The 27,926-nt window shown below is 42.6% G+C and overlaps 2 protein-coding genes and 2 long non-coding RNA genes across 5 annotated transcripts in view; 2 read left to right on the top strand and 2 right to left on the bottom strand.

Moving 5' to 3' along the window:
* BCAS2 (BCAS2 pre-mRNA processing factor) overlaps nucleotides 1-16,025 on the bottom strand; it is a 178,469-nt gene extending 162,444 nt beyond the window's left edge. The window contains exons 1-7 of one of the 2 annotated variants that reach the window (XR_014566058.1): nucleotides 15,830-16,017; nucleotides 15,634-15,726; nucleotides 12,953-13,023; nucleotides 11,978-12,139; nucleotides 10,513-10,563; nucleotides 8,989-9,069; nucleotides 8,593-8,792 (exon numbers count right to left, since the gene is read on the bottom strand). Coding sequence is in view for 1 of the 2 variants with exons in the window: in XM_083746066.1 (XP_083602192.1) it covers nucleotides 8,666-8,792; nucleotides 8,989-9,069; nucleotides 10,513-10,563; nucleotides 11,978-12,139; nucleotides 12,953-13,023; nucleotides 15,634-15,726; nucleotides 15,830-15,922 (678 nt within the window). In the remaining variant the exon portion in view is untranslated. Of the gene's footprint in view, nucleotides 1-8,408; nucleotides 8,793-8,988; nucleotides 9,070-10,512; nucleotides 10,564-11,977; nucleotides 12,140-12,952; nucleotides 13,024-15,633; nucleotides 15,727-15,829 lie in introns of those variants that run through there. The other variant, XM_083746066.1, reaches the window with a different exon arrangement.
* LOC310847880 lies at nucleotides 150-11,394 on the top strand. The gene is made up of 3 exons (XR_014566061.1): nucleotides 150-600; nucleotides 5,467-5,579; nucleotides 11,200-11,394. It is a non-coding gene; the product is annotated as an uncharacterized lncRNA (long non-coding RNA).
* LOC310847882 lies at nucleotides 5,586-8,585 on the top strand. The gene is made up of 2 exons (XR_014566063.1): nucleotides 5,586-6,154; nucleotides 6,221-8,585. It is a non-coding gene; the product is annotated as an uncharacterized lncRNA (long non-coding RNA).
* A 1,587-nt stretch (nucleotides 16,026-17,612) lies between the features above and the next one.
* Nucleotides 17,613-27,926, bottom strand: part of DENND2C (DENN domain containing 2C) — a 55,232-nt gene continuing 44,918 nt past the window's right edge. Inside the window, exons 14-19 of the mRNA XM_083746001.1 lie at nucleotides 27,204-27,381; nucleotides 26,415-26,456; nucleotides 23,275-23,380; nucleotides 21,948-22,187; nucleotides 20,904-20,990; nucleotides 17,613-20,242 (exon numbers count right to left, since the gene is read on the bottom strand). Coding sequence (XP_083602127.1) covers nucleotides 20,211-20,242; nucleotides 20,904-20,990; nucleotides 21,948-22,187; nucleotides 23,275-23,380; nucleotides 26,415-26,456; nucleotides 27,204-27,381 — 685 coding nt within the window. The 3' untranslated portion in view covers nucleotides 17,613-20,210. The remainder of the gene's footprint in view (nucleotides 20,243-20,903; nucleotides 20,991-21,947; nucleotides 22,188-23,274; nucleotides 23,381-26,414; nucleotides 26,457-27,203; nucleotides 27,382-27,926) is intronic.

Raw genomic sequence — 27,926 nt, 5'->3', positions numbered from 1 at the left:
CCAGAGCAGCGATGTCACGCTGGCCACGTGACCCGGAAGTGTCTGCGGACAGCGCTGGCCCCTGGCCTCTTGAGTGAGATGGGCGCACAACCCCAGAGTCTGGCAAGACTGGCCCGTACGGGCAGGGGTACCTTTACCTTTACTAAAGGACAGCGCGAGCGCGCACGCTCAGGTCTGTAATAGAAGCGGCGCATGCGCAGACAGATTCACGTTCTAAGCGTGGGTGTCTCGAGAGCGGTTGGTGTGTGGAGGGAAACGCGGCTCGTGCCGGGGGCCGAGAAACGGTGCGGCGGGAGAGGAGTCGAGGCAGGGCGAGGGCGGGGCGGAGAGCGGCCTCTCACACTTGCCGGCTTCTCATCCGCAGTGTCTCTCGCTGAAAGAATTGGGGCTCCTGAGTGGGATGATAGGAAACATAACGCGGGGCGGTCTAGTCCATTATGTGCGCCTCGCAAAGAGGGCAATATTTGAATCTCCTCAGTTTGCGCTGGGTTGTTTTGATTCCGTACTTGGCTTGCCGCGTTTCGAAATGATTTACAGCGCAGTCCAAACCTTGCCTACTCAGAAGTAGGCCCAGTTGAGTTCAGTGGGGCTTACTCCTAGGTAAGTAGGGCTACCGTAACACCCATGCGTGTGTGGCTGTTTTAATTAGATGTATTTTATTGTACCATGTGAGTTGCGTTGACCTAAACGTTTTGAATGAGGTAAAGGTAAAGGGTCCAGTGTATTGACTATTAGGTCCAGTCGTGGACGACTCTGGGGTTGCGGCACTCATCTCGCTTTATTGGCTGAGGGAGCCAGCGTACAGCTTCCGGGTCATGTGGCCAGCATTACTAAGCCGCTTCTGGCGAACCAGAGCAGCTCACGGAAACGCCGTTTACCTTCCCGCCAGAGCGGTACCTATTTATCTACTTGCACTTTGCCGTGCTTTTGAACTGCTAGGTTGGCAGGAGCAGGGACCGAGCAACGGGAGCTCACCCTGTCGCGGGGATTCGAACCGCTGACCTTCTGATCGGCAAGTCCTAGGCTCTGTGGCTTAACCCACAGCGCCACCCACGTCCCTCCTTTGAATAAAGTAAGGAATAAATCACAGTGCTAGTCAGGGAACAGACAACCTTGTTGCAATGTCACCAGCAAGCAGAACTGAGACCTCTGCCCATTTCTGGCCTCAGAATTTTATTTTATTTTTTAAGTTTCTCTCCTGCAATTGTCTTCAAAGTTTGGACACAATCAAAAGCATATTTAAATTATCTCCTGGTTTGAAGGCGAGTCATGGGACTTTAAAAGCTTAGGCTCTCTTGGGTCTCTGCTGCTTTCTAGATTGTCACCTTTTGGCCCCAACCCTTGTTGGAGTTCTAATTAGTTGGAATATGGCTTCTGAGAAGGAAGCTATCCAGTATAACCTCTCAGATGCTTTCACAGGGACCATAAGGTTGCACCCTGGCTCTTTGGTCTCAGAAAGGGAAAAGTAGCCATTTGATATCACCTAGGTGAAAATTAAGAGAAAAATAAATGAGATCCCATTATTTGGATAGCATACGGTGAGTAAAATGTTTTTGGAGTATGCACCAATGGCCAGCCATTGAGTGGCATGAGAAGTGGTGGTAATGACTGCTGCATGTCAGGTCCTGAACATGGTTACAAAGAAACCATTTTCACAGTCATTTCAAATGTATTGGTGTTCTGTCTTTCCTTAAAGATACAAAATAAAACCAAACACAGAGAATAGCTGTATGTGTAATGGGGTAGAAAAAGAAATTTTGCTAATGTTCGCCATTTCTTTTAAAAATTGAGTTGGGGAGTAGAAAATGGACAATCTTGAAGTAACATAATTGGGGGAGGGGGAATCATACAAGGTAATCTGCCAGTGGACTGATTTTGAGTAGGAGCTGTTAGAGTTATCTCTTAGTCAGCAATTACATCATAGAATGTTCCCAATAGGTATTTTGAAAGTCAGATTACAATCATATACACACTCACATGGGACTAAGTCTCGTTAAGCTTCTGGTCTGAATAGATGTCTATCAGGTTGCACTATTGTGAAAGCCAAGTCACACCATGTTTGTAAATACAGTTCATTGCCTTTGAAATATACCCTGCTTTTTCAGATATATTAATATCGCAGCTAACTAAAAAATGTGGTGCCCTATAACGAAAGTGTACCTTAGTCAATTTAAGCATAATTAGTCAATTTAAGCAGATGTAAGGGAATCAAATCCATATTTTGCCTAAAATAAAATATAGAGGTCTACAGTGACTGTGATTTAAGCTCTCCCATGGAAACAATGGGACATATTTGGTTGGAGGGTTCCCCAAATTACTGCACATTGGCTTGGGTAGCTGTTTCAGATATAGTGAGTTGGGCTCTAGGGCTGCTAGGAAGGATGTACAGGTCACTGTGACTGGAGGCCCAATGCAAGTCAGCAAAGTGGTGATGTTGCAAAAAAGAGGAAGAAGCAAATCCTGTTTTTAATTTATTAAGAGAAGCATGCAAGACATAAGAGGTAATGACACTTCTCGCTGTGACGCTTATTATAGGTCTCTGAAGTGCTGCATCATGTGTTCCCATTTTAATTATACAAACAAACGAGAAGATTCTGAAGACAAACTCAGAGTTGAGAATAGCATTCAGAAGGCACTAGACATTTTCACTTAGAGAAAAGTGGCTTGGGGAAGAGGTTGTGGAATTAATTTTTATATATTTAATGGATTCATTTAAGAAGGATGAAAAATGAGTTGAAGTTTTAACCAGATTTAGGTTAGATTATGTATAACTAATTGTAAACAGCTGGGCAGTGAAATGTTGCTCTAGGAAATAGAGAAGGGTGGAAAATAACACTTCACCAATGCTATAGAAAGGTGTGAATCCAACATGAGTCCAGCCTTTGCTTCAACTTTAATTGGATTAACTGGAATTATCTCGCCAAGCTAATTTAAAGAATTCTTTGCCTTTGAGAGTATAAATGATGTTGTTTCGGCTACAGTTGTGAAGTACTTCTGAGACAACTAATTTTGCCTGATCTGGAACAGTTTTGCATTCTTATTTCTGAATTCACACCCATTTTCAAACGTTTTTGTGGACTACTTGAAGCTTGCTAAGGTTCTTGATGGATCATTTACATATTTTTTTGTTCTGCAATGTATAATAGATTTCACTTCTGAATTAAATATGAGTAAAAAATAACTATTTCTTCAGCACTGGTCTATTGAAATCCAGCACTGCGTTATGAAACCATATTCCTAGACCAGGCTGCTAAGAAAGGCCCCTTTAAATCATAGTAAAAAAAAAGAGATAGCTCATAATAATTATATCACAGGCCTTAGGTCAGGGGCTTGTTAATTAATTCATTCATGTTTTAAATGGTTTTGAACTGCATCGGGGTGGGGTGGGAAAGACAACTAAATTGAAATTCCCCATACATTTTTGCTACACAGTAATGCCAGTTACGGAGAATAGCAGTGCCAGTTCCAAACCCTCCCATTCAGGCTGACCTCAGCCCTATGGTGGTTTCCCCCACCAAACCCCTGGGGACCCAGGCTACCTTATATTGGTTTGCCTTTCTGGACAACCTACTGATACGCTGTATCTTGACAAACATGACATAGAACGGCCTGATCCCCTCCCAAATGTTGATTCACCTGGGAGTAGGCTCATCACTGAGGTGGGCAGAATCAGCCTATCCCCTGAACACCAGTTTTCCATAATTATTTTGGTACATGCCAAGGCTAAAATGTGACTTCTACAGCAAGCCAAGTTGTTAGGGGAAAGTGTGATTTGAGGCATTCAAGAACATTAAAATTCAGGGCAATTAAATTGGCACTACCTCATTCTGCTCCACACCCCCGGAGGAGACCTGTCCTGATAAAGACAGAAAACATGGTGGCAAAGGCATGCATAAACAGGCAGTGGAGCACAAGGTCCAAGTCCATGTGGTTGGAGGCAACTGAGATAGGCAGTAAATCTGTCCCATCAGGAAGACCACCTTAGAAGAGCCAAAGCCCTTTTTTCTCCAGCTTTGTGCTCTCTCAGTGCTAAGGAGGCTGATCTAGCCCTTTCTTTAAAAAAAAACAAAAAAACACCTTTACTTTCAACTGACCTTGAGCTGACATCACATCTCAGTGTTTTATTGCATTTGTTCTTTGTTTCATTGTTCTATTTTATTGTATTTTATATATTCTATCATATTTAATGAGTTTCATTTAAACTGCTTTGGAGATGTATTTTGGCTAGGAAATCCATTACTTATATCCTATTAGTAAACAAAACATCTAACATCTGGTCTATTTTTAGATTTCACAGAGGAATCTGCTTAATATATATAATGACTCATGAGATGGGGGAAATCCCCATAAGGGTGTTACATATGCATTCAGAAAGCTCCTGAGAATAAGGAGGATTTATTGGTCATGGGGGGTGGGGACTAATACAACCACTATAGTCTGCAGCATCACCTGGGATCAGTAATGTGGGACAGAAAATCTTCCAGTGCTTCATTTTTTCTGTGGAAAATGTTCTGCTTCATAGATTAATTAGTAACTGTGAATGTCAATTACAAGTAAGTGTTAGACAAGCTGGCAACTTCATTTCCCCCCCTTTACAAGCTAAATTAGATCACTATAAGGCATTTCTGATTTCTCTAAGTGAGCCAGTTCAAATTTTCTGGAAAACCCACATCACTGCCTGTGATCATTCTGTAGACACTGTCATCTCCTTCAAAAGATTCAAGGTTTACAAAAGAAAAGAAACTTTATTGTGGGTTTTGTAATATAAAATTTAGACAAATGGCTGAGTAGTAAGCTACCCCATTGGATTCCAGTCTGCAGCATATTGTGAAGGGATTCATATATCCTAGTAGAAGCTTTAAGTTTTGCATCAATATGACAAAAAATTCTAATCTTAGTGATGAGAAGATGTATAATCTCTTGGACCTTTTCCAATTTTATTTGAACATATATTAAAAGGTTCCATCACATTTTGAAAGATGCATTCCCCCCCCCCATCACTGGCATCGACTACCTCCGCCCCAGAGCGCTTCTCACACACCCATTGTTGCCCAACTGCATCACAACAGCCCTGCTGCCAATGGGTCTAACACTCCAGGAATTGTTGCCACCACCCTCCCACTTACTCCTGCAGTCCTAGGAGAGAGAGAACCTGGAGTGCACTAAAGCAATTATTTTTAAAAGGGTTCTGGACTAATGCCCCATCACTCCTCAGCTCAATCTGTACCTTTGCTTACCTGCCATGGAACAGCCGTAATGTTTGATGTTTTACTGTTAGATATTTTAATTTGTTAGAAGCTGCCCAGAGTGACAGGGGCAACCTTGTCAGATGAGTGGCATATAAATTATTATTATTATTATTATTATTATTATTATTATTATTATTATTTATTATACCTGTGTAGGGAAATCATATATGGAATGACCTTAATCATTGTAATAATTTCTCCTTAACATCTGAATCAGGAGAGTTCATGGACCAGTGCTTGAATGGAGATGGATGAGGAAAAACAAATAGAGCTGAATCCTGGCAAAACATAGGCACTATGGGTAGAGTGATTCTCATACCTGAGAAACAGGTCAGTTGCCTACCCTGAGTGGGGTTGCACTCTCCCTAAAGCAGCAAGTTCAGATTCTAGGGGTGCTTCTGGATCAAGTTGTGCCACTGGAGGCCCAGGTAACCTCAACAACTAAAAGCACCCTTTGATGCTGCAACTGGTACAGTAGCTATTAACATTTCTGGACTGGGAAAGTGACCAGAGTAGTTCATGAATTGGTTTCTTAAGAGTACATTGCAGTAATCCAATCTTTTAAGTGGGGCTTGATATGAAAACAGCAGCTAGTGCAGAATGTTGTGGCACGATTGCTGATGGCAGTGTGATCTCTGCCAAGAAAAACAAAAACAAGTGCTTCTGAACAACAATTAAGGATGAGTTTTTCTTTCTTGGCCAAGTCTCCAAGCTCAGTGATGCACTGTTGAAGCCAGAAAGTTGTTATGTGAGGAGGATGAATTTTCTTGCAGAACATCCACGCCAGCTTCACTTACACACCCTCGAGTGGGTGCAGGTACTATAACTGCCTGGTATGTTCTTTGATCCTGGCCAGATTTCTCCTAGAAATTTCAGTAATCATCACCAGTTCAAGTGTTGCACAGGTCATTGTGAGAAACAAGCCATTTTTTCTCTAAAAGTCAGAACCATGAAAAAGAGACCAGAGATAGTTTACAAGTTGGAAGTCATGAAGAAATGTTAATTGGGTGACACTGGCAGCAAAGCGCAAAAGGGTGGGTAGGAAGGCCACTAGTCGGGAAAAGAAATGAGATAAATGACAAAAAGCAACACATCCGTTGAGATCAAATAAACTTATACCAAGTCCACTTGGTATAGCAACTACACAGTGGACTTGGAGGAAGGTATTGAGGGGGTGCTCATCAGATTTGCAGATGACATCAAACTGAGAGGAGTAACAGTTAAGGTAACAGTTCCAAGACTTAAGTTTTTATTAAAGACAGATTTCTTAAAATAAAAAATGCAGATGACTTTCTTCTGCCAAGTATTATTGGTAGAATCCAGCAATGTCTATCCACCAAGAAAACAATGTCACCTTCCTCCTGCCAGTTGGTTCCCAATTATCGGGTTAGTAACATGCTTTTGGAAACTGGACTTACTGATGAACAATCCTCAGACTCCTAGGAAAAACTTCTGATTTTGCTCTTGTGGTATGTACACAGACAATGCAACCTACTTTCCTGCTTAAAGAAAGTGTGGTTGGAGACTTGGATAGCGGAAGCATTAGCCTTAAGAGGGCTAAATCCAGATCTCCTGTTGACGCAGGCAGTGCAGATGGAGAATTAAAATTCCTCAAGCCCTTAAGAAACCTCTGGATAAGGAACTGTGAAAAGATGGCTTGTAACTGATTAGGTGATAAGCTGCTAATATAGCTAAGTAGATTGTAATGGATGAAATAGATAGGTCACCACCTTTTAGATCCTAGCAACAAGGACACCCAAGCCAACCCCAGTGAACATTTCAACTCATCTCCCTTTATATCCCCCACTCACTTTCCCTGTTCCTCAGAAGGATGTCCATCATCTCCTACTCCTTGGTGTCATATCTTCTACAATACTGTCCAGCATTTGTAATTTCCAATTATTTGGCACACTTCCTTTTTCATATTTTAGCCCCTTCTTAACGTCTTCTTCAGTAGCATAACCTTTCCCAAAGCTGCCCAGGTAAGGACTACCATTAGAGACTACACTTATCAACCAGTTCCCTTTTTCTGTGCCTAGTACACTGCTGTGATTACAGATGACGCAGATACTAACTGGACAATTGAAAAACCTATCTCAAAATGGGAAGTCTTCCAGCCACCACTTCGTTAATTCCTCCATGCAGATCAAAATCTGAGTGCTTGAGTCCTGCCCCAATTTTGTCCTTTCACAAACCCCTGCCCTTAATCCATCAGTGGGGCAGACGGGCAACAACAAACAAACGCCAGCTTCCTTGGCCTGTAAAGCGAGAGGAGTACCACAACCCCAGAGTTGTCTGTGACAGAACTTAACTGTCAGGGGTCCTTTGCCTTTACCTTTACTAGAAGAAATAGGCTTAGGGACAACTGAAAACAAAGTTGTCCACTTTTTGTCAATGCTTCTACAGATCGTACTTGGAAACTTTTTTGAGGTGTAGGATTAGTGACGTCAGTGAGACAGGGCCTGGCTTACCAAGAGATGCACTTTCTAATATTATACATTAGTGTGATACACAAGCATAACCCATTCATTACCTGCTGTTGAATACTTCTGTTCACAGGTCCATTGATGTCCCCTGGTCCTTGTCTTAATGTTAACTGAACATACTTTCCCACAGCAACATGTGCTAAGAATGCTCTTCAGCACGTCACTATGAATGCATAGTATTACAGTGGCATAGTAAAAAATTTGAGACTATTGCCAAACTTCACAACCAACTCTGCTCGAAATACTAGTAGCCTACCATCAAAGTGTTCAGCAGCTATGGCAGGAGGGTCATGAAACAGGCTCTCACTTTTGTAACCCATTTTTTAGAAGCAAAGGTATACCTTTCACTTCTTAAGTAAGGACACATGAAGAATCCCACCAGTTATACAATTTTAACCAACTGCTTGATGTACAAACTCCTGAATGATACATTTACTGGTCTCACCTTGTATATTTCTGAAAAATATGCGTTACATTTTTTATTAAGTTTGTCTTGGTCAAGAGGTACAGTAGTGCAAATAATTGAAACTCTGAAGAAATCAGATTTGACAAAGACCCTTTAACACCCAAAAGCTTGTATTCCTTCCTAACAGCTATAGTTGGCAGCATTGGCACCTCTAATATAACTTACCAGTAGTAACTTTTCATTGCTTTGTTTTTACTAGAACACAAATTAAGTTGAAAAATGTTTATTTTTATTTATTTTAAAAAACTGGAAACATACACAAACAAAAAATCTGCAACATTCATGCCCGGAATTGAGAAACTCAGTAAATCCTTTTAGGAACACTTCTGTTCCTTGCAATCAGTTTTTCTGCAATCGGTTGCACAAATGACAGCTCTCCCCCCCCCCCCACCTAAGAAATTAGAATTTACAGCCATGCATAGACTTCAGTTTTTGTGTTTTGCAGCTAAAGGCCAATGCAAGTCTCAGAAGTCCTGTTGGATGTTTTCTTTGTTTGCCTCTCCATGTTGCTGCTTGATTTGAGAAATTTCATTTTCCAGTTGCACAATAGTTCGTTCAATCTCATAGTTTTTACTGACCAGGGACACCCACCTGAAGGGGAAAAGAGAACAAAAATTAAATTACTATAGGCTTTCTTAATGCTAGGTTACCAGTTAAGGGAACAAGTTGGAAGTGCTGTGGTTGAGGGAAGCCAATCTCAATTGAGACTTCCAACTGGTTTTGTATGAGGTTTTGTTTCTCCCTGAAAGATAGAGAAGAGGCAGGGAGCAAAGTTCAAGAAACTCACATAGATTCCATCTCTCGAAGTTTAGCACCAGCTGTGAGCTGCATGTTCTTCCGCTGCCAGTTAAGGTCTTGAATGTGTTTCCTGAAGAAAAGGGTGACATACTGAATCACTTGTAGTCATTTATTCTGCTGCCCTCCTAAGTCCACAGACAAGTGGAATAGACTGTACAATCACATATTCAGCCCTAAAAGCAGGAGCTTGGACAATTATTTTGGACTATCTCAGAAGCAATGTTAAGAGTTCTGAAAGACTCTGGATTCAACACTTTAATGCTTTGGCCACACCTATCACGGACATGCAGCCTTCAGAGTTGGCTGACAAGGAATGTGATCCTTGGGCTAAAAAGACCTGTTAGCCACATCTGATCTAGATCCATTATCCAGAAGTAGCACCACTTGTGGACTCCATCACCATTCAGATCTCTAAAAAACAATGTACATATGCTTCTTGAATTAGTGGCACTGCTAATTCTTTTCTTCTCAATTTCTTCTCAAAAAGCATTTTATCAGTAATTATGAATGACCTTTTAGTTTTAACAGTGGCCCTAGCCAGGCATGCAACTTAACAGACAAGGATTCAGGAGCAGGAAACATGAGCTCATCCCTGCAATTTGGATCTCTACAATATTTTATGGCACTGAAGGTTAGAAAAAAGGAAAACTACATCTTTTTCAAAGTAAATTAATCATGTGCACACTGCCTGCATTAAGAAAGATCCAGGAAAGAGTTCAATGTAGCACAAAGAAGATTGTCAGTGATCTCCCTTTCCCCTCCCCACAAACTGTTTAGGGGTTCTCCCAGCTCCTCCAGAGCCAATTTTGGGGAGGTGTGGAAGCATGTAGAAGGAAGGGGGGAAGCTCCCCTGTACTAGCAGAAGTCCTTGAATAGGATTCTGCTAGAAGCAAGGCTTTTTTAAAACAGAACTCACCAGAGCTCAGTTCCAGCACCTCTCAGGTGGGTGCCATTGCCATTTTACGAGAACAAGGGAGGTGTTCATGAGGACTTCCAGCATGTCTTTTTCTAGAAAAATAGCACTGGCTAGAGGGACCCATTAGTTGAATCTGGCCCTCTGATTCAAACTACTGACAGACCTAACTTCATGTCATTCAAAAAAATAATCTACAACAAACAGCTTCACTCTCAGAAATGAGTATCATTCTTGAGCTGTTACTTGGTATGCTGCTTCTCAAGCAGTTGTCTCCAGAAAATTATCTAAGGGGAACAGAGCCATCTAACCATTTTGTATCTAATATTTGGAAACGATGGACTAGTGAGACCTTCAAAATAACTAAGAGAATGTCTAAAAACGGCAGCAGTAAACCCAAATTCCAAAATGAAAGAAAAACATATTTAAATGTTTATTTCTTGCACAATCCCATGTATACATGAAGAATTCAAAATACACACTGTACTAGAATGCATATTTTGCAATCTGCAACCAAGACTAAAGTCTTATACATTATTAGAGCCCTATAAACTATAATTCCATTTTTATTCCTAAAGGCAACTGAAAAACAGGACTCACCTCAAACCCTGCAGCTCCTTTTGTGCCTGTTCAATCATATGAACTAAATGCCTATCAGCAAAGAAAAACACTAGTTCAAAAAATGATTCCAGTAGAGAGTTCAAGTAATGCAATGTACTGATCTATATTTTATCTTAAGCATAACTTAAGCTAACTGGGGCCTTATCTTAACTCTTGTTTGTATATCTCTTTACAGTGCTGTAACTCTATTGATCCCTGAAACATAAGAATAAAATTTGGCACACAGGACACAGTTCTATGTTTGAACTTCAGATACCAACTTAATACCCACAGTTGTTTAAAGGAAATCAATTTACCCAAACCACATTCATCGGCCCATCCCATATTCCCAGTAATGCTAATATGGCACTTGGTGTCCATTCTTGTTTAATTAATTACTAGTAAACCAAGCTGACATGAAACTTTTTTCTAGATTAGATACTTTTTAAGTCATGAAAATTCAATATTTTACTGAGAGAAACAAATATGGTAGGATTCACAGTAAAGCATGCTTAATGGGGCTGGTGTGTGGCATTCCTGGTCTGCTCTATGATGTGTATGTCTTGTGCAGTTTTATGAAATTTCTTATTGCTTTCTATTGTTGTATACCACTTTGATACATTTTGTAAAAAGGAGCACAGAAATCCTTAAATAAACAACAACTTTTTTGTCCTCTCCTTTCTGCAGCAGCCCCTCCAGCTCCCTGAAAATAAGGGGTGAGAGAATGGGATCCCTGAGATTGGGTGGAGGCGACTTCTACTATGCTAGCTTCTAATAATCAGTGAATTTTTTCAGGGACCAGTGTGGGGGAGTCTGACATGGTAAGGAGGGGGCAGGGAACTCAGCACCCAGCAGCCCCATTACACACTCTTAATTCTCAATCCAGCAGTCATGTCCAAAGTCCGTTTTAGGGGCCTAATCCGGCCCACTGGTCGGTTTAATCTGGAAGCTCAATCCCAGAAAAAGCTCAACAACTTTGGGGTAAAATCCTAAAAAAGCTGAACAATTTCAACTCTAAAAAAAGTCAATGATTTTGGTTGGCCCTCATGGTCCTTCACTTCATCAAATCTGACCCTCTTTGAAAAAAGTTTGGACGCCACTGCTCTACTGCAAAGTTTATGTTCTGACTTGCAGCATCTTCGCTAATCTTTTCAGCTTAAAAAGCATGTGGTGAATGAAGGTCCACTGAAAGAAGGAATAAAACCAAATTTTGACCTTTTTCGATGAAGAAGTATCCAATAGTATATGGCTCTTAATTTTTACTTGCAGGTGTGAAAGTGCTAAGGAAGGAGAGGTAGGTTCGGTTCTCAGTAGCAGGAAAGACAGCATTCCATGGACTTCAAGACTGACTTTTTAAAAGGTTTTCAGTTATCACTTTGGAAGCATTTCACAACTAAACAAAATTATAAAGCCTTTCAGCTAGCCCTTTTTAAGAATTGTCTTGAAGGAGACACAAATATCTTACTCATTATACACTTTCCAGGCATTGCAGCCATATTGAGACATCAACTCCAAATTCTCAATTCGGACTGCCTGGTGCTCCAGCTGAGCCATTGAGTTATTAACACATTCTTGCCATGCTGTGATGTCATTCTTCTGCCCAGAGGATGGTGCAGGCAACTCATATCTGTGAAGAAAACAAGAGAAATTACAGTTCAGGAACAACAGTTTAAATGGTTTGAAGTTTAAGAAGGTCATTGCACTGATCATGTCCATGACTAATTTTTATCAGTGAAATAGATGTGTATCAACAGCATTCAATAGCTCAATAAATGCTAAAGGCTATTTAACTTATTTAACAACCCTGAGTGCTCACTGGAAGGACAGATTGTGAAGCTGAGGCTCCAGTACTTTGGCCACCTCATGAGAAGAGAAGACTCCCTGGAAAAGACCCTGATGTTGGGAAAGATGGAGGGCACAAGGAGAAGGGGACGGCAGAGGACGAGATGGTTGGATAGTGTTTTCGAGGTTACCAGCATGAGTTTGACCAAACTGCGGGAGGCAGTGGAGGACAGAGGTGCCTGGCGTTCTCTGGTCCATGGGGTCACGAAGAGTCGGACACGACTAAACGACTAAACAACAACAAATTTAAAATACCTGGGGAGCACAACAATTTTGGTTCATTTGACTAGTTTCAGGCACATGTAGTCCTATTTGCAGAAGTATGACCCAATGTCTGCTTTCTCCAATGCTATCAGCATGAAGAAACTTAATCTCTTTTGCTAAAATGCTGAATTATAATTCCACAAACAGACCTACAAATTCCTTGAAGACATGACAGACCACTGGCTATTGTTCCAACAGAGTATGCCTGCCACCCTGAGGAAAGAACTAGAACATCACATTTTAATACTTTTCAGAATCTTCCATCCAAACCTTAGCTCTTTCTAGATTATGACTTCGCATAGATGGTACACTCCACAGAAGGTCTCTGAGTTACCTTTTCATGCTCAACAGTTCTATGGGCTGTCGGGCTGCTAGGCGTTCAAATTCATTCCGCATTATTTCAGTCTATAAAACACAAGAAGAATTACTTGCAGTCCGGAAGACGATAACCTGAAAATTCTAAATATGATCACGTGTAAGAAACAAAGATCTAGACCTCAACCCAACACCAAAAAAATCACTTTGTCCTAAGAGAGGTCCCCTTTGTCCCTGGAACTCCTGAACATATTCAGGGTACTTCATGTATTCTAGGGCTCAGCTCAGGCTTTGGCAACAAATAGTATTTTTCAAAGCACTGCTAGGACTTAAAAATTAGGGAGCTCTCAGTTCAAGTTTTACCTAGTCCAGAAAGTCACAATGTGACTTTAAGCAAGCCACTTTTCTCTCAGTCTCTGCCATTTACAATAAAGAGATAATATACTATCCTGCCTTACAGAACAACTGAAAATATAAAGATTCCCAAGGTAATGTATCTTGAACATTGCAAAAATCTATGTACAGTGGTGCCTCGCAAGACGAAATTAATTCATTCCGCAAGTCTTTTCGTCTTGCGAGTTTTTCGTCTTGCGAAGCACGGTTTCCCATAGGAATGCATTAAAAATCAATTAATGCGTTCCTATGGAAACCGCCTTCAGACCAGGTCCGGGGACAGTCTGTCCCCCGACCTCTTCTGAAGGCCGGCGGGGGGGGTGAAAGTCTTTGCTTCCCCCCCCGCCTGCCTTCCCGGGAGAGCGGAGAAACGCAGCGCTGCGTTTCTCCGCTCTCCCGGGAAGGCAGGCAGGGGGGAGCAAAGTCTTTTGCCCCCCGCCAGCCTTCGGAAGAGGTCCAGGACCTCTTCCGAAGGCGGGCGGGGGGCAAAAGTCTTTGTCCCCCCTGCCTGCCTTCCCGGGGGCTTTTAAATCGCCCCGGGACTGTCCCGGGGCGATTTAAAAGCCTCCGGACGGCTTTTGAAGGCAGGCGGGGGGGAGCAAAGATTTTTGCCCCCCGCTGGCCTTCAGAAGAGGTCCAGGACCTCTTCTGAAGGCGGGCGGGGGGGCAAAAGTCTTTGCTCCCCCCCGCCTGCCTTCAAAAGCCATCCAGGATAGCGGGAAGCGCTTCCCTGCTATCCCGGACTTTTAAAATGCTGGCGGTGGGGAGCAAAGCCTTTCGGCCCCCGCCGGCCTTCCTGGACCTCTTCTGAAGGCCGGAGGGGGGGGAAAGGCTTTGCTCCCCACCGCTAGCATTTAAAAGAGGTCCCCGGAGATTTCCCTATGGGCTTTCTTCTTGCGAAGCAAGCCCATAGGGAAATTCGTTTTGCGAAGCGCCTCCAAAACGGAAAACCCTTTCGTCTAGCGGGTTTTTCGTCTTGCGAGGCGTTCGTCTTGCGGGGCACCACTGTAATATAATGTTCTCCATTCACTTCCCCCTAAACATTGAGAATCTTTTTCTATTTTTGCATCTTTCATGTTTTGAGAAAAACAACACTTTTACTCCAATTTCTCTTGAAGCAAAACATACTTATCCTTGCACATTTTTTAGGATGGAACTATATCGCAGTAATCAAAATCAGGCCCCACAATTAGAGTTCTACTTTTATTTTAAGTATCCAATAAAGTACTGCTACCTTAAAATGTATTCAGGTTAACTGAAACCAGAGGTGATTTCATGTTTATATTTAAAACTAGTAACTCAGGTGAAGCTGTTACTTTAGAAGTTTTTGGTTTTGGGTCCCTACAATACAAAATAGTTATGGCAGTGCCCTCTAGCGGCTTGATTTCTATAAAATATTCATTGCTCACTTTGAGACAGGCAGGAAAATCTGTCTTACATTTGTTGGAAATACAGCTAACTACTTTTGAAGTTGAACGTTGGCTTATTTTTACCCGTAACTTTATTGCTGCCAGACTTCAGTTAACTGGTTTATTAAGGTATTTTAATATATATATATATATTTACTTTCAATAAAGTAAAAAGAACTTTGCAATGTTCTAACCCTAAAAGGCAGCCTAGAAATTTCTTAAATATTTTAAATAACTTTTCTAGATTAACATCCTTAAACTGCTTTTTTATTGTGTATTTTTAATTATTGTAAACAACCTTGGATATTTTATAAACTGGCTACACATGTAAACCAAAAACAACAAGCACTTCAAACTATTGCCTACTGAGACAATTCCAAAAACCAAGAGGTGCGTCTTCAACCTCTTGACCATAAGTTAAATTTCGGGGGGGGGGGGCGGGATTTCTGCGGTGGATTTCAGGGAATCTTGCTACACTGCAAATACAAGCACATGAAAGCTCATACCAAGAACTAACTTAGTTGGTCTTTAAGGTGCTACTGGAAGGAATTTTTTTTGTTTTGACAGTTTTTTGTGTTGAACATATGCTATATGGTAATTTTTGGACCTAAAGCCATTTGCACATAAAAAAATATTTTATTAAAGTAATTGTTGAACTGAAATACAATTACTTACATCATAGGAGCCTACACAACACAAACCACTGTTGCTGTATGTAGGTTTTATTTGTGCGGTTTTTTTTTTACTTTATATTTTAGAAATGTACATCCAGTTGTGTTTTTCCTTTAAATTTTTGGGGGATCCCAAAGAAAGTGGGGCCCTAAGCTATAGCTTGTTTAGCTTATACGTAAACCCGGCCCTGACGAGTACGCTTGAGCCCGGCGGGCGCCTTCCTCACCTCGAAAGCGCTGTAGTCGGGCGCCGTCAGGTAGCTCAGGTAGTTCTTGGTGGGCCGGTAGCGCCGCGTCTCCTCCTCCACCAGCGCCGCGGCCTGAGGGGAGACAAACGAGCGAAGCGGGAGACACGCAGTCAGAGGGACGCAGGGAACATCCGGCGTCCTCGCCCCCACACCCGCTGTCCCCCGCCCCACTCACCGCCTCCCGCACGCCCGGCGCCTCGTAACCTTGGTCGAAATAGGGCAGGGCGTCCACGGCGACTTCGCCGGCCACCAAGCCCGGACCCGACATGCCGCAGCTCCCAGCGCCCGACCGCCCGCACGCGCGCCTCAAACTTCCGTCGCGTTAAGATTGCGCGGCCGCCGTCTCCCCGACATCCACTTGTGCCACTGCGGCTGCGCAAATTAAGCTCTCCGGCGCGAAAGGAATCCCCTCGCGGCTCCCGGCGCCTGCGCGTGTTCGGCTACACGGCCCGGCAAGTCATGCTGCTGCTGCTGCTCCCCCTGCAGGGCGGCGTAAGGAACAGCAGGAGCAGCGGCACCGAAATAACAGACAGATTAATGCAAACAAGAACAGTGATTCAAGCGGTGTATCTTTTTCAGTGCTGGAGAGTAACACTACATACCATACATACACACGTTCTCCTTTCCAAGGCCTCTGGTTAATGGGTTATTTACCCTCTTACACCTGCCCACAGCATAAATGGTGTCCCCAGCGGCTGGGATTTTTATTTTTCCTTCCTTTCAGGCCCACTTCCCCAGCGCACACACCAATCCGGTTTAATCTGTTGCCACAGTGCAGTGGACTGCGCAAGTTCTCTATATGGTATTATTGTTTTAACGACAGACATATTTTTCACTGCACAAACCTGTAACTTTTTCCAAAAATGGTGTCCCTTTTAAGCAAAATGTATTACGTGTTAACGGTGTTTTTTCTACTTCACACTGTTCAATACCAATTCTCCACTGACCAGGGTCACAGGGTCCATTTCCTTATCCCGTTACAACCCATGAGGGAAGGAGCGAAGCAGTCATAGGCTGGAGTTAAATGATAGGAGCAAGAAGCTGTTGCTGTGTGGAAACTAGTGGGCACCCAGCACCGCTAGAGCCATAAGTGGTTCTGAGAACTGGTCTGCAAAGGATTCTGTGCTACATGATCTGCTTACAGATGAGTATGGAAAACCGCTTGTTGCTGGCCTCCATTGAAAACAGCTCCATATAAACCAGGAAGTGACCACTCCAGACAACGAAATGACTCTTATTTTCTTATCTCTGTTAGGCAGTTGAATGTGCATGTGTACTCCGTCTGTTTCCCCTCCTCCCATTCCATTGCGTGGGCTCTGGAAACCCATGCTATGCCACTGCCACTGACCCATCAAGCTCAACAGTCCTAACGAAAGCTCCCCAGGACTTCAGAGAGGGTCTTTCCCAGCCCTATCTGGAGAGGCAAATGATTGCAAAGCATGTTGTTTACCATTGTAGCTCAGTGATAGAGTATCTGTCTTACAGAAAGGCCCAGGTTCATCCCCAGTATCTCACAATAGGACTGGAAATGTCCACGGTCTAAAACTGTGGAGAGCCAGTGCTTGTCAGTGTAGAAAATACTGAGCTAGACACAGCAGTGATCTGACTCTGTATAAGATAGCTTTTTACGTTCCACTGAGCATCAGTCTTTCTCCACTCCTAGAATTGTTGTCTATAAAGCTATACAAGGCAGCAGGTTCAGTGATGTCATATTGGGGTGGTGCACTTCTGGTAACCAGTACTTCTTAGCAGATAAACACACTACAATATTCTGTACAAGCTGTACCTTCCAGACCTGCATCCAGGCCCTTCCGTTTACAGTGTTAAAGTTCTACTTCTGGCAAGGGCACAACGCATCCCTCTGACTTTAAGAGCTCAGTCTTTCTGGAAAAACTAGACATGCATAGAGCACAGATGGTGTTGTTATCATTGACAGACAGGAAAAAGAGATGATCCGATACACAAAAACACAGCATATTTTATTTGAACCAGTTCCTTAAAGAACTTGGTTTATTACATATCTGTAACTGTACATATAGTTTTGGTTTCATCTAAACACCACAAAATATGGCTTTATCCAGAATGAGCAAACTGGCTGCAAAAACACACAAAGGTGCTACACAGGAGAGAGACAACCACTGAGAAGAAGGACGCAAGGTCTGAAGGAAAGTGTTTTTATGGAGATGAGGGAAAGATGCAGGTTTCCCATCCAGGAGTATGCAACAGGAATTATTAAAGTGGGTTTCATACCCTGAGGGCTCAAGTAACCCAAATGTTGATATGAATAACAGAATCACAGGTGAACTCTTCTTCCTGGTCTTCTGATCAAGTGCAATAGTCTTAAGTGCTGAAAAGCTCCCACAAAATCAATGACCAGATCCGCTTCTTCTCATCAAGAATCTAGTTCTGTAAGGGTGGAAGCATGAGAGATTCGAAACAGAATCACAGCAATGGTTCTAAAACACGTGAGAACAGAAACTGAACAAAATCACTTCCTTTGTGTTTGGGACCCACTTATTACAACGTTATTCTGTGCATGATTACTCAGAGGTACGCACATCCCTGAGATTTACTTGCTCCCAAATTGGTGCACATAGGATTTTAGCCTTAGGCTGAAATCCCAAATGCTTTCTAAGGAGCAAATCCCACTGAATGTTGAAGGACTTACTTCTGAGTAAACAAATATGGGATGGACTGTTGGCCTTGTACGACCAACTCAGGATTAAATGTAAAAGGTTCTCTGATGTTATCCTCATATATACATTTGACGTTTTGTCTTCATGTTTTTGGCACAGAAAAAAAATATCAGGAACTGTCCCCAGTGAAAGGAGCACCTTTCAGATACAAGCATATATAAACCATGAAGACCTGAAATTCACGTTTCACTCAAATCCAGAGGTCAATCAGACTGTAAGGCAGAGAAAAGGCAATTTGGTACATCAGCTCTCTGTACGTCAAAGGAATTCCTCGTGTGATCATTTGTTATGATTCCAAGGCTGTACAACAGTCCCATGCATTAATCCTGAGTCTATTTCCTACATGTAAACATATGGTAAAGCACCACTGGAGTGTAGTTTTTGGCTACATCCAACAGGTCCACAGAGGCAAGAGTAATTGGAGTAGTCTAATACTGCCTTGTAAATAAGCCCTCCAAAGTTGCCAGCCCCACCCCACCCCCCAAAAAGTTAATAGTCTACTGGGGGCTGGCAAAAGGATGGGAAGCAGCATTTCTATGCTGGGCATGGAGGAGGGGACTTTCCCTCCTCTAGCAACCTGCTTAGTTTCTATGCTGGGCTCAAAAGAGGGACAGGGTGCTCAGTTCCTGCTTTGCCAGCCTGCCTGCCAAGCCTTAAATACAAGGCTGGTCCAATAAGAAAATGACATGCTGTGCCATAGTTGATTAGGTAAGTGACACAGGTATTTGCCTTTACACTCTCAACAGCTATTGGAAATAGTGTGCAGGCTACCAGGAGGAATAAGGGTTCCCTAAAAGCAGATAACAACAGGCCTTGGTGTAGATGAGGAAGAAAATGTTTTTGATGAATGTTCAGCTGTGGTATATTAGAGCAATGCTTTTCAGGGAAGAACCCATTTCTATCCCACCCATTTCACAACAAAATGCAATGGTAAGAAACTCACTTTTCTTTTACAATAGTTCTGTATCAAACCAAAACAAACTCATTTTAAATTCCACTTTTTGATTTTGTTTTTGTTTTTTTAAAAAGTCTTCATATTCCCAAATTGGGTTTAAACAGCATTTTCCTGGCCAGTAAACACCAGTCTTGACTGAGGTATATCCCCTGATGTAGCAAAAGCAGGTCTGCAAAAAGGCACAGAAGTTGTATATTTGCAGCAGGTTGAAGTTTGCAGTATAAAAACCAACAGAACAAACAAAGAAGTGGGTGTTCTTGTCTTGCTTTCAGTATTTGAAAAACAGAAAGCTTTGAAAGACATAAGTAAAGCCAATAGTTAGTAAGAGAATGTGGCTAAACCTGGACCAGTAACAGAGGACGTAACAGGAAGATGGATGAACAGGCCCTAGAGTACAGGTTTGCCTTTCCAGTTTTAGAGGAAGTTTCCAGGTGCAGAGAATCTCTGCAGTGCAGTATTGCCATAGGTCAGTTCCTGAATTTGTTTTTGTTTTTTTTAAATTTCTGGTTCATTCCTCTTATTAAAAGGTATCAGCTTAGCCCTCAGGGCTACTTTGAGCAGGAGTCATTTATAAAAACAGGAGGGCGTAGGAAGTCTCTTCAGGCCAAGCAGCATAAACAGGGATAGTTCACACAGCTAATTGGATTCTCCTTTGTAGACCAATCCTACAAAGACACAGAAGCCTAGTTTCTCCCAGTAATAGTCCCGTTGGACTGGGCACAGCAAAGATTTGAGAATTCCACCCAGATCTGTTGCCCTTTCTTCCAATTATTTGAAGGGTATCTGAGCTTGAATTCGAGTCATCCCATCTGACGCTGCAGCAACAGGCAATGTGGCGCCCCCTTCTGACAGCCAGGCGAGAACTTGAAACCACTCTTAGCAGCAATTTTGCACTCAGCTTCTTCTCACTTCTTTTGCAGAAATTTCATTTTGCTACCTAAAAGGAAAAGCATAAAATAAAGAAAAATGGTAAGGTTGAGACATGCATGGGCATGCCTATTTCACTGCGTTCATTAATTGCTTCCCATGAAACACAACGAAGCAGTCAGCCATAAAAATGTCAGCAACGAAACGTACATAGAAACAATTTAAATCCAATATATAAACAGGCTGAGATAAGAATCTTCACTTTAAAAGCTTGTTGGGAAACGAAGGCCTTCAGCTAGTGCCAAAGAGATAACATTAATTACACTTGTCTGGAGGAAGTTCCAAAGGGGAGATTCCATCACACCAAAAGCCATTGTACAGAATGAACCTTGGGATGAGATGGTATCTGCACAAATTTTAACCAGAGGGTGCTCTAAACACTTCTACGGGGCCTACATCAGCTGTGGTGTTTAGGTTTGGTGTGGATACAGGTGATTTTGACCCGAAAGTATTTTGTAAAACTCTCACAGCAAGTTTCCAAGCGATTGGTTGCATCCTGCCCAGGGCTACATCTCACCAGCCCATTCACCATTTGGAAAAGCTCCACTGCGGGTGCAATGGAGGCAGAGAAGGAGGCTTATTATCAAGGCTGAAAGGTTTCCTTGGTAGTTCATAGTTACACAAATTACAAGCGACCACGGCAGCCAAGAACAAGATTGAGCATTATTTACCCAGACTACGGAGGATTTTGTTCATCCCACTTGGCTCAGACTCTGGAATGGTCTCCAAATACTCCAAGGCACGGACTTCAAACAAGCCTAGAAAAAAAGGAAAGCATCACTTAGACATACATTTCTCTCTCTCTTTTGGGATGAAGTTTCAAACAAGATTACACATGAGAAAGCCCACCTGTGCCCCAAAGAAGGAAAATACCCGTACATTGCCTAAAAGGGATGAGTGCATGGATGCAGCCAGGCATCCTGTTTATAGCCTCTTATTCTGGGTTAGAGATGTTCTCACGTTCTCCAGCCTTTACCTCCTCCATGGCAAAGGAAAAGTTCAGCTTCTTAATTATTTCCCGGTGCACTACCCAGGCAGCTGGTACAAGAGCTGGAAGAGAGTCTGAAGGTTTTCCATCACCTCCAATTCTGGTATTAACTTAAGTGAAGGGAAGGGGCTTCCTCTCCTGTCCATCATGCTGACAGCTACCTGTCTAATTCTTTAATAAAGTAAAGCTAAGACAGCTTTATTGTTTGAAGTCATTTAAAAGTTAATCTACAACTCCTTGGAAGTGTGGATAAGCCTTCACCCGACTTCCCTAGAACTAAATAAAGAATGCTTTTGGGGAAGGCAGCAAAGGAGTGTCACTGTTTTCAAGCTCAGAACCTTGGAAGGGCTCACAACTGAAGGCAATCCCAGAAGAAGAGCACAGGACATTCTGCGGGCACAAAGTAGCTCTGCATTTCTACCATTTTCACTTGGTTTATTTTAATCAATTTTCATTGAAAATTCCCAAAACACAGGGTCATTTTTTATAAATCACCATACGCAATAGGTAGGGCCAAGAAAATAAATGGCCATCCAAAACAAACGTGTCCCTCCAAAATGAGGATAAAGCAGGTCCTGGTTACCTGCAGTAGCAAAACATTTTAGAAGGTTCCAGATATTGAAAAACAATCCAACTTGGATTCCCCTTTGGCTGTTTTAAATTCTTGTGCAAGTAGCACAATTGTTCTACACAAAACAAGAAAAGGACTGGATTTGGCAAGCATCACCTTTAACCCCGCTCTTCCGTAGCTCTCGATCCTGTATGAAACCAGCGAACATTTGCGTCTCCATGAAGATGTCTAGGAAATGGCGCACATTGCGGGACGTGTGGGACTTCCGGAAGGGATCCCGCTGAAACACCCGCTCTCCTTTCTCAGTGACGTGCATGTGCAGGGAGTAGTGCCCCACAATCTCCACGAAGAAGCGCACAAAAGCCTCCGATACCAACAAGTCCAGAGTCACGTCACCTGCCAGAAGGCACAGAAAGCAGTCACATCTCAACCTTTGGAGAGATCAACCTCAACTTCGCTCCCAAAGGCTATGAAGGGACCACGCATCCTATTGGGTGCGTCAGAGCCTAAATCTCTACCTACATATCTCTATTTAAACAGAGATAATGAAACTTGGCACATAGCTCAGGATGTCAACAGCTTCAGTGGGTACAATAACTGCACTTTTAATGGGGAGCTAGGTAATCATCAACATGGATGTGCAGCAGTGGGTCTGGGAATCCAAACCACCACTTCTCTGTTGCCAAACAGTAGGATGCATGTGCAGCTTGCTGGAAGTGGGAAGCACTGTGCATGTGCTTTTCCCAGTCACCATTTCCCCACTGCAACCTCCTCTCCTCCCCATCGTCCCTGGGGAGTTAAAGCCCCTTCCTGACACTTTCCCCTCAGCCAACCACTTCCCCCCCACCCCACTTTAACACTTTGCAGTGGAGTTGTCTGGAGATTTCCACACCACCATATTCTCATGGATGTCTAATTTCCTGATTATTTTATTTTTTAAGTTTTACAGTTTTACAGTTACACCTTTTTCCTATTCTTATACTGTACAATAACTCTGCTTGACTTCCCATCCAGCATTCCATGACAGTTCTTTTTACATCTTGCTTAGCTGCATATACTTTAATTCCTTCACCTTATTTTCCATACTCTCATATCTTTCATATTATCAACTGTTGGTCACGAAGTACCCCCTTATTTGGAATCTATATCTGAGGTCAATTTTTTTGGAAGTATCCCCCTAGATACTCCCACTCACTCCTCGTCTGTTTATCATCTTGATTTCTTATTTTAAATGCCATACTGGTAAGCTCTGCACATTCAATTAGTTTGTATAGCCATTGTTCTTTCCCTGGGGTCTCACTTTGTTTCCAGTATCTTGCATCTACTATCCTTGCTGCTATTGCTGCATATAAAACAGGTTGTGGGCTTTCTTTGGTAACTCATTCCCAAGTACACCTAGAAGAAATGCTTCTGGTTTATTGGGGTAAGTAAATTTGAAGATTTTCTTTAACTCATTGTACACCATCTTTCTGATCCAAGTCACCTTGTGTGTAATTCCGCTCCCGAGACAAGATTTCATTTCTCTCTTCTAAGATCTGTACAAGTGCAGCCTGGAGCTTGTGAGGTAGGATTTCATCTTCATCTGAAACCTTTAAAATAAAAGGGGAGGAAGCAGAATGGTGGTAGTTAACATGTATTCCAAAACAGGACCATGTGATGTCACTAAAATGGTTCATGAAGTAATTATGTCACCTACCACATGAAATTATTTCAGCATGCAGTTTAAGAGGGCACACCTCATGGCTGTACATAATTAAAGTGTGGAACCAATTAAAATTTATGTTTAAAGCAGATGGGGTGGTTTCCAGTGTTCATCATACGCAGAGCAGACCCACTGAAATCAATGGACTTAAGTAAGTGAAATCCATTTATTTCAGGGGATCTACTTTGAGTATAACTTAGTTGTACACCACCCATTATCACAAATATTTTTAAAAAGCATTGCAGATGTTGATACAACCACTACAGATTTCTGGCCCCTAGAAGCAGAATTCAAAAACTAAACAAAAATCCAATAAATTAATGTCACATCTTAAGATAGATCCTTTGAATAACCAACTCCCATGCACTGGCCCCAATGCAGAACAGACCAGTGGACCCAAAAAAGGAGGACTGCTTGGTGTGAAGAGTGTGGAGAGGGAGAAGTTATTCTTCCTCTATTGTTATATTAAAAACTGAGGTGGAAGATTCAAGAAAGGGAAAGAGGACATGCTTCTTCACACATCACATGAACTACAGCCTGCAATTTGCTACCATAAGATGTGGCAATGCTCACAACCATGAACAGAGGATCAGATAAACAGACAGACGATAAGAGAAACTGATGTACTCCTGAGGACATTTATAGCTTTCTATAATTGAAACCGAAACAAATCTTAGCAAATTGATTCTATTTAACCCTTTGGCCTATTTAACCCTTTGGCCTGAACTCCTTAATTCTTGTCCTCAGTTGGATCAAAATCTAGATACAGCTGCCTGCTTTTGCTCTCATGCAAGCCACCCTTCCTTCCCTCTCTGCCTGCCACCGCTCCACCCACCTTGGCAACTGCTGAAGTTTAAAACTGTAAATTCCTCTGGGCAGAGACCTGTCTTTTGCCATGGACAGAGACACCATTACACAAACAACAACGGCCTGAGATTAGCAATGCCTTTCAAACATTCTAATATACTGAAGTACTAGATATTGGGCAACTGCAATGACCCAATTACTCCTCAGTACTCCTTAACCAGGAGTTGTGCATTAGACTATAAAGCCCAATGACATTTCATTTTGCTTGGTGGAATGTTGCATTGAACAGTTTGTCAGTCTCCCCTGCTTTGCCTGGGGGAGCACCTGCGGGCAACAGGGGAAAAGGGAAGTCCGCAGAGAATGACAACACTAGATATTATTTTAAGAACAGCTGACTACAGGAAACTCTCGACTGTCTAGACTCTAGACAATGAGGAGAAGAACTCTTGTGGAGAGGAAACACAGAAAATAGAAGCAGCAAGATGCTAGAGAGACAATAGCTTTCTAAAGACCAAAATGCAAGTCACATTACAAGTATACAGTGGTACCTTGGTTTGCAACTGCTTTGGACTACAACCATTTTGGATTACAACCACGTCAAACCCGGAAGTGCATGTCCCTTTTTTGGATTACAACCCATTTATTTTTTATTTTTTGGATTACAACCAATTGGCAGGGGGGTGGGGGAGACCCCATTGGCAAAAGCGCGCCTTGGGTTACAACCTGTTTTGGTTTACAACCAGACCTCCGGAACGGATTATGGTTGTAAACCAAGGTACCACTGTAGTTTGTCCTTCTGCATTTTTATTTCAGAACAGCAATCATGGGGTAGGCGGCAACTATCAGGACCAGGACTGAAGAAAGTGGGGGAAGGGACTTAAACCTTTAGCACCCATCCCCTTAAAGCTATTTGTGTGAGAAGCAAAGCTGCCATTGGTCCCAGCAGAAGCTTCTCTCTGATGCAACTAGCGACTTGGGTGGGGGGTTTCAGCAGCACTATGGCATGGGAAAGGTTTAAAAAATCTCCACCCATGCAATTCCCAGCATCTCCAGATAGGGCTGGGAAAGATCTCTGCCTTAAACCTGATCTAGACAGGAAATCATCTGACATTATAAAGCAGCTTCCTATTTTCCAAGAATAACCACAGTTTACGGATTGTACAACACAGTAAACCAAGGTTAATTTAAAGCAGAAACTTCCAGTCTCATTGCAGCCATGCTGGGAGTGGGGGAGCGATGGAGAGCACAGAAGTCCAAGGGGAGCTAGGCTCATTCCTATCATGCTAAACCACGATAACCATGGGCTCAAGCAGTAGGGAACCCCATTGAACTTAAGACCCATATGCTCATCCTCCTTCCCAAGCGTGTCTAGGAAAGTGTTTAGTTTCACTTTCCACAAGACCTGGCTTGTTGTTAGGTGCAAACCTAATATTGTGGTTTAAAAATACACTCTGGTTAAGTAAGCAAGCCAGCTTTGTAATCTATTGTTTGAAGTTAAGTTTGTTTAGAAACTGACTAAAGTCTGGAATTCATGGTGACTCCTTCCTGCTCATGCACATAGTTTGAAAAAATGCTATCTCATTATGTGAGAAGTGGGCCAACTAGAAATTTTGGCCACAGCCCCCTACTAAGTTTCAGCTGTCTTAGGAAATACCACTTCCCCACAGAAAACACTTGTTGATACCTAAGCCACTCAAATGCACAGACAAAAGAAAAACTCCCTTGGGCAATCTTATCTCCCCAGAAGCCCAGCGTTCTGCAATCCCTCTTCCCAGTCCTCGGAACCACAAAATGACAAGACTAATCATCCTTGATGTCCTTTTCCCTCATCAGTGTAGACAGTTTGGGGCAGAGGAAATCAGGTAAATGGCAAATGGGAACAGATTAAACCCCGACTTCCCCCAGCTCTGCAGTTTCAATCCAATTTGTTCCCTGTTCCTTTTAAGCTTAAACAAAGAGCCAGCAGATCTGAATATGGATCTCCAATGTGCACTTTGATCCTTAGCTTCTTTTGTGTATTTATCCCCACCCCACTGTAAGGCTCCATTCAGGATGTGTGGGGGAATTTTTCTGCTTGCTTGTGAAGCAGCCAGTAGCTAAGTAATTTGACTCACCTGTTGTAAAAATGTATCTGCGCACAGATCAACAATCAGTACCTAAGGAAAGAGATAGACGGTTACTGCATATAATCCACAAACCCCTTGTGCAACCCACAGTCCTCCTATCCTGATTCACATGACACTGTGACAACAGGCTATTGTCTGGCTGCATGGAACAGATAACACAGATCAGATAACATAAGCACAACCCTTCTTATCAAGTGACTGTGGTGTCCATCAATCTTTGGCAATCCGGGATAGGACAAAGTTATCGCTTCATAGCTCTGACTTCAATTCAAGCACTTTGGTGGAAGCTATTGCGCATGGAGGGGGCCACATCTACAATGGCAGCACATTTCAACTGAGAAGAGAAGGATGAATATTCAAGTCCCTGGCCCCATCAAGGTCTTTAAAAAGTTGTTCTGTGTAAATGGGCCATTGAGCAAACAGTTATGTTGATACCAATGGAGGGCATTCAACTAACATGTCCCGTCAGGACAAGAATTGCTCTGGAGGGTTGGGGGAATGCCTAGATCAGATTTAGGGGGCGTGGGGTGGGAGGAGGGGGACAAAACATTCTACTGCACAAGCAGAAATCCTTGGGCTGATGAACATTCACGTAGCACTACACTGGATACGGTGCATCACTGATGGACTCAAGGTTCGTGAAACCGTAAAAATTAAGCATATTGTCTTAAATGAATATGTCATCCCAGAACACACCACTACTCCTCACTAATATGGTGTAATAACTGGGGCACCACCATCCCTTACATTTCCTCCTGAGGTTTTCTCAGATCTCACCTCTTCAATGGGCAGGTCCTGGAGCTGAGTTAAGGAGCAGGAGAGGATGCCAATAAGGAAAGGGGTAGGTGAGCAGACAATGTCTATCATAGAATCTGGCAGGACAGGGATATAAGTGTGTTGCCAGGTGAACGGGTAGAGTGCTGCAACCACAGCATGACCACATTTGGACAAGGTGCTAAGTGAGGGAAATAAAACACAAAAGCATTAGTCAGTATATGAAGTCCCTGATTGATGAAAAGCACCCCTAATTTAGAGAAATTCATTTAGTACAGGTAAAGGCTAAAATGTTATGTATGTAATGGCCCCATGCAAGAGAAAATATGTGAAACTTTTGGAATGGTACCACTGCAAAATAGAGGTAGTTAACTGCAAGAATGAATGCTGTCCCATAATAAATACCCCCTGGTTCCAGAAAGTCAGAATTTTAGCGGGAAAGAATACAGGCTTTTCCATGGTATGAAAGTCTTCTAAGTGCAATTCGTTTTTTATGGAGGAAAATTCACACATGCTATCTCCCACCACAATTATGAAGTTGTGCAGTTCCAAGATGACTGTGTAATTCACTTTTCCCAAGTACAAAGAAGCATAGGACTATAGGAAGCTGCTTTATACCAAGTCAGACGATTGGTCCATCTAGCTAAGCATTGCCTGCACTGACTGGCAGTGGCTCTCCAGCATTTCAGACAAGATTGGAGATGGCAGGGATTGAACCTGGGACCT

This window comes from Podarcis gaigeae, assembly GCF_964106915.1.
Source record: "Podarcis gaigeae genome assembly, chromosome: 6".
NCBI classification, from domain to species: domain Eukaryota; kingdom Metazoa; phylum Chordata; class Lepidosauria; order Squamata; family Lacertidae; genus Podarcis; species Podarcis gaigeae.
This window is presented reverse-complemented; position numbering and strand designations above follow the sequence as displayed.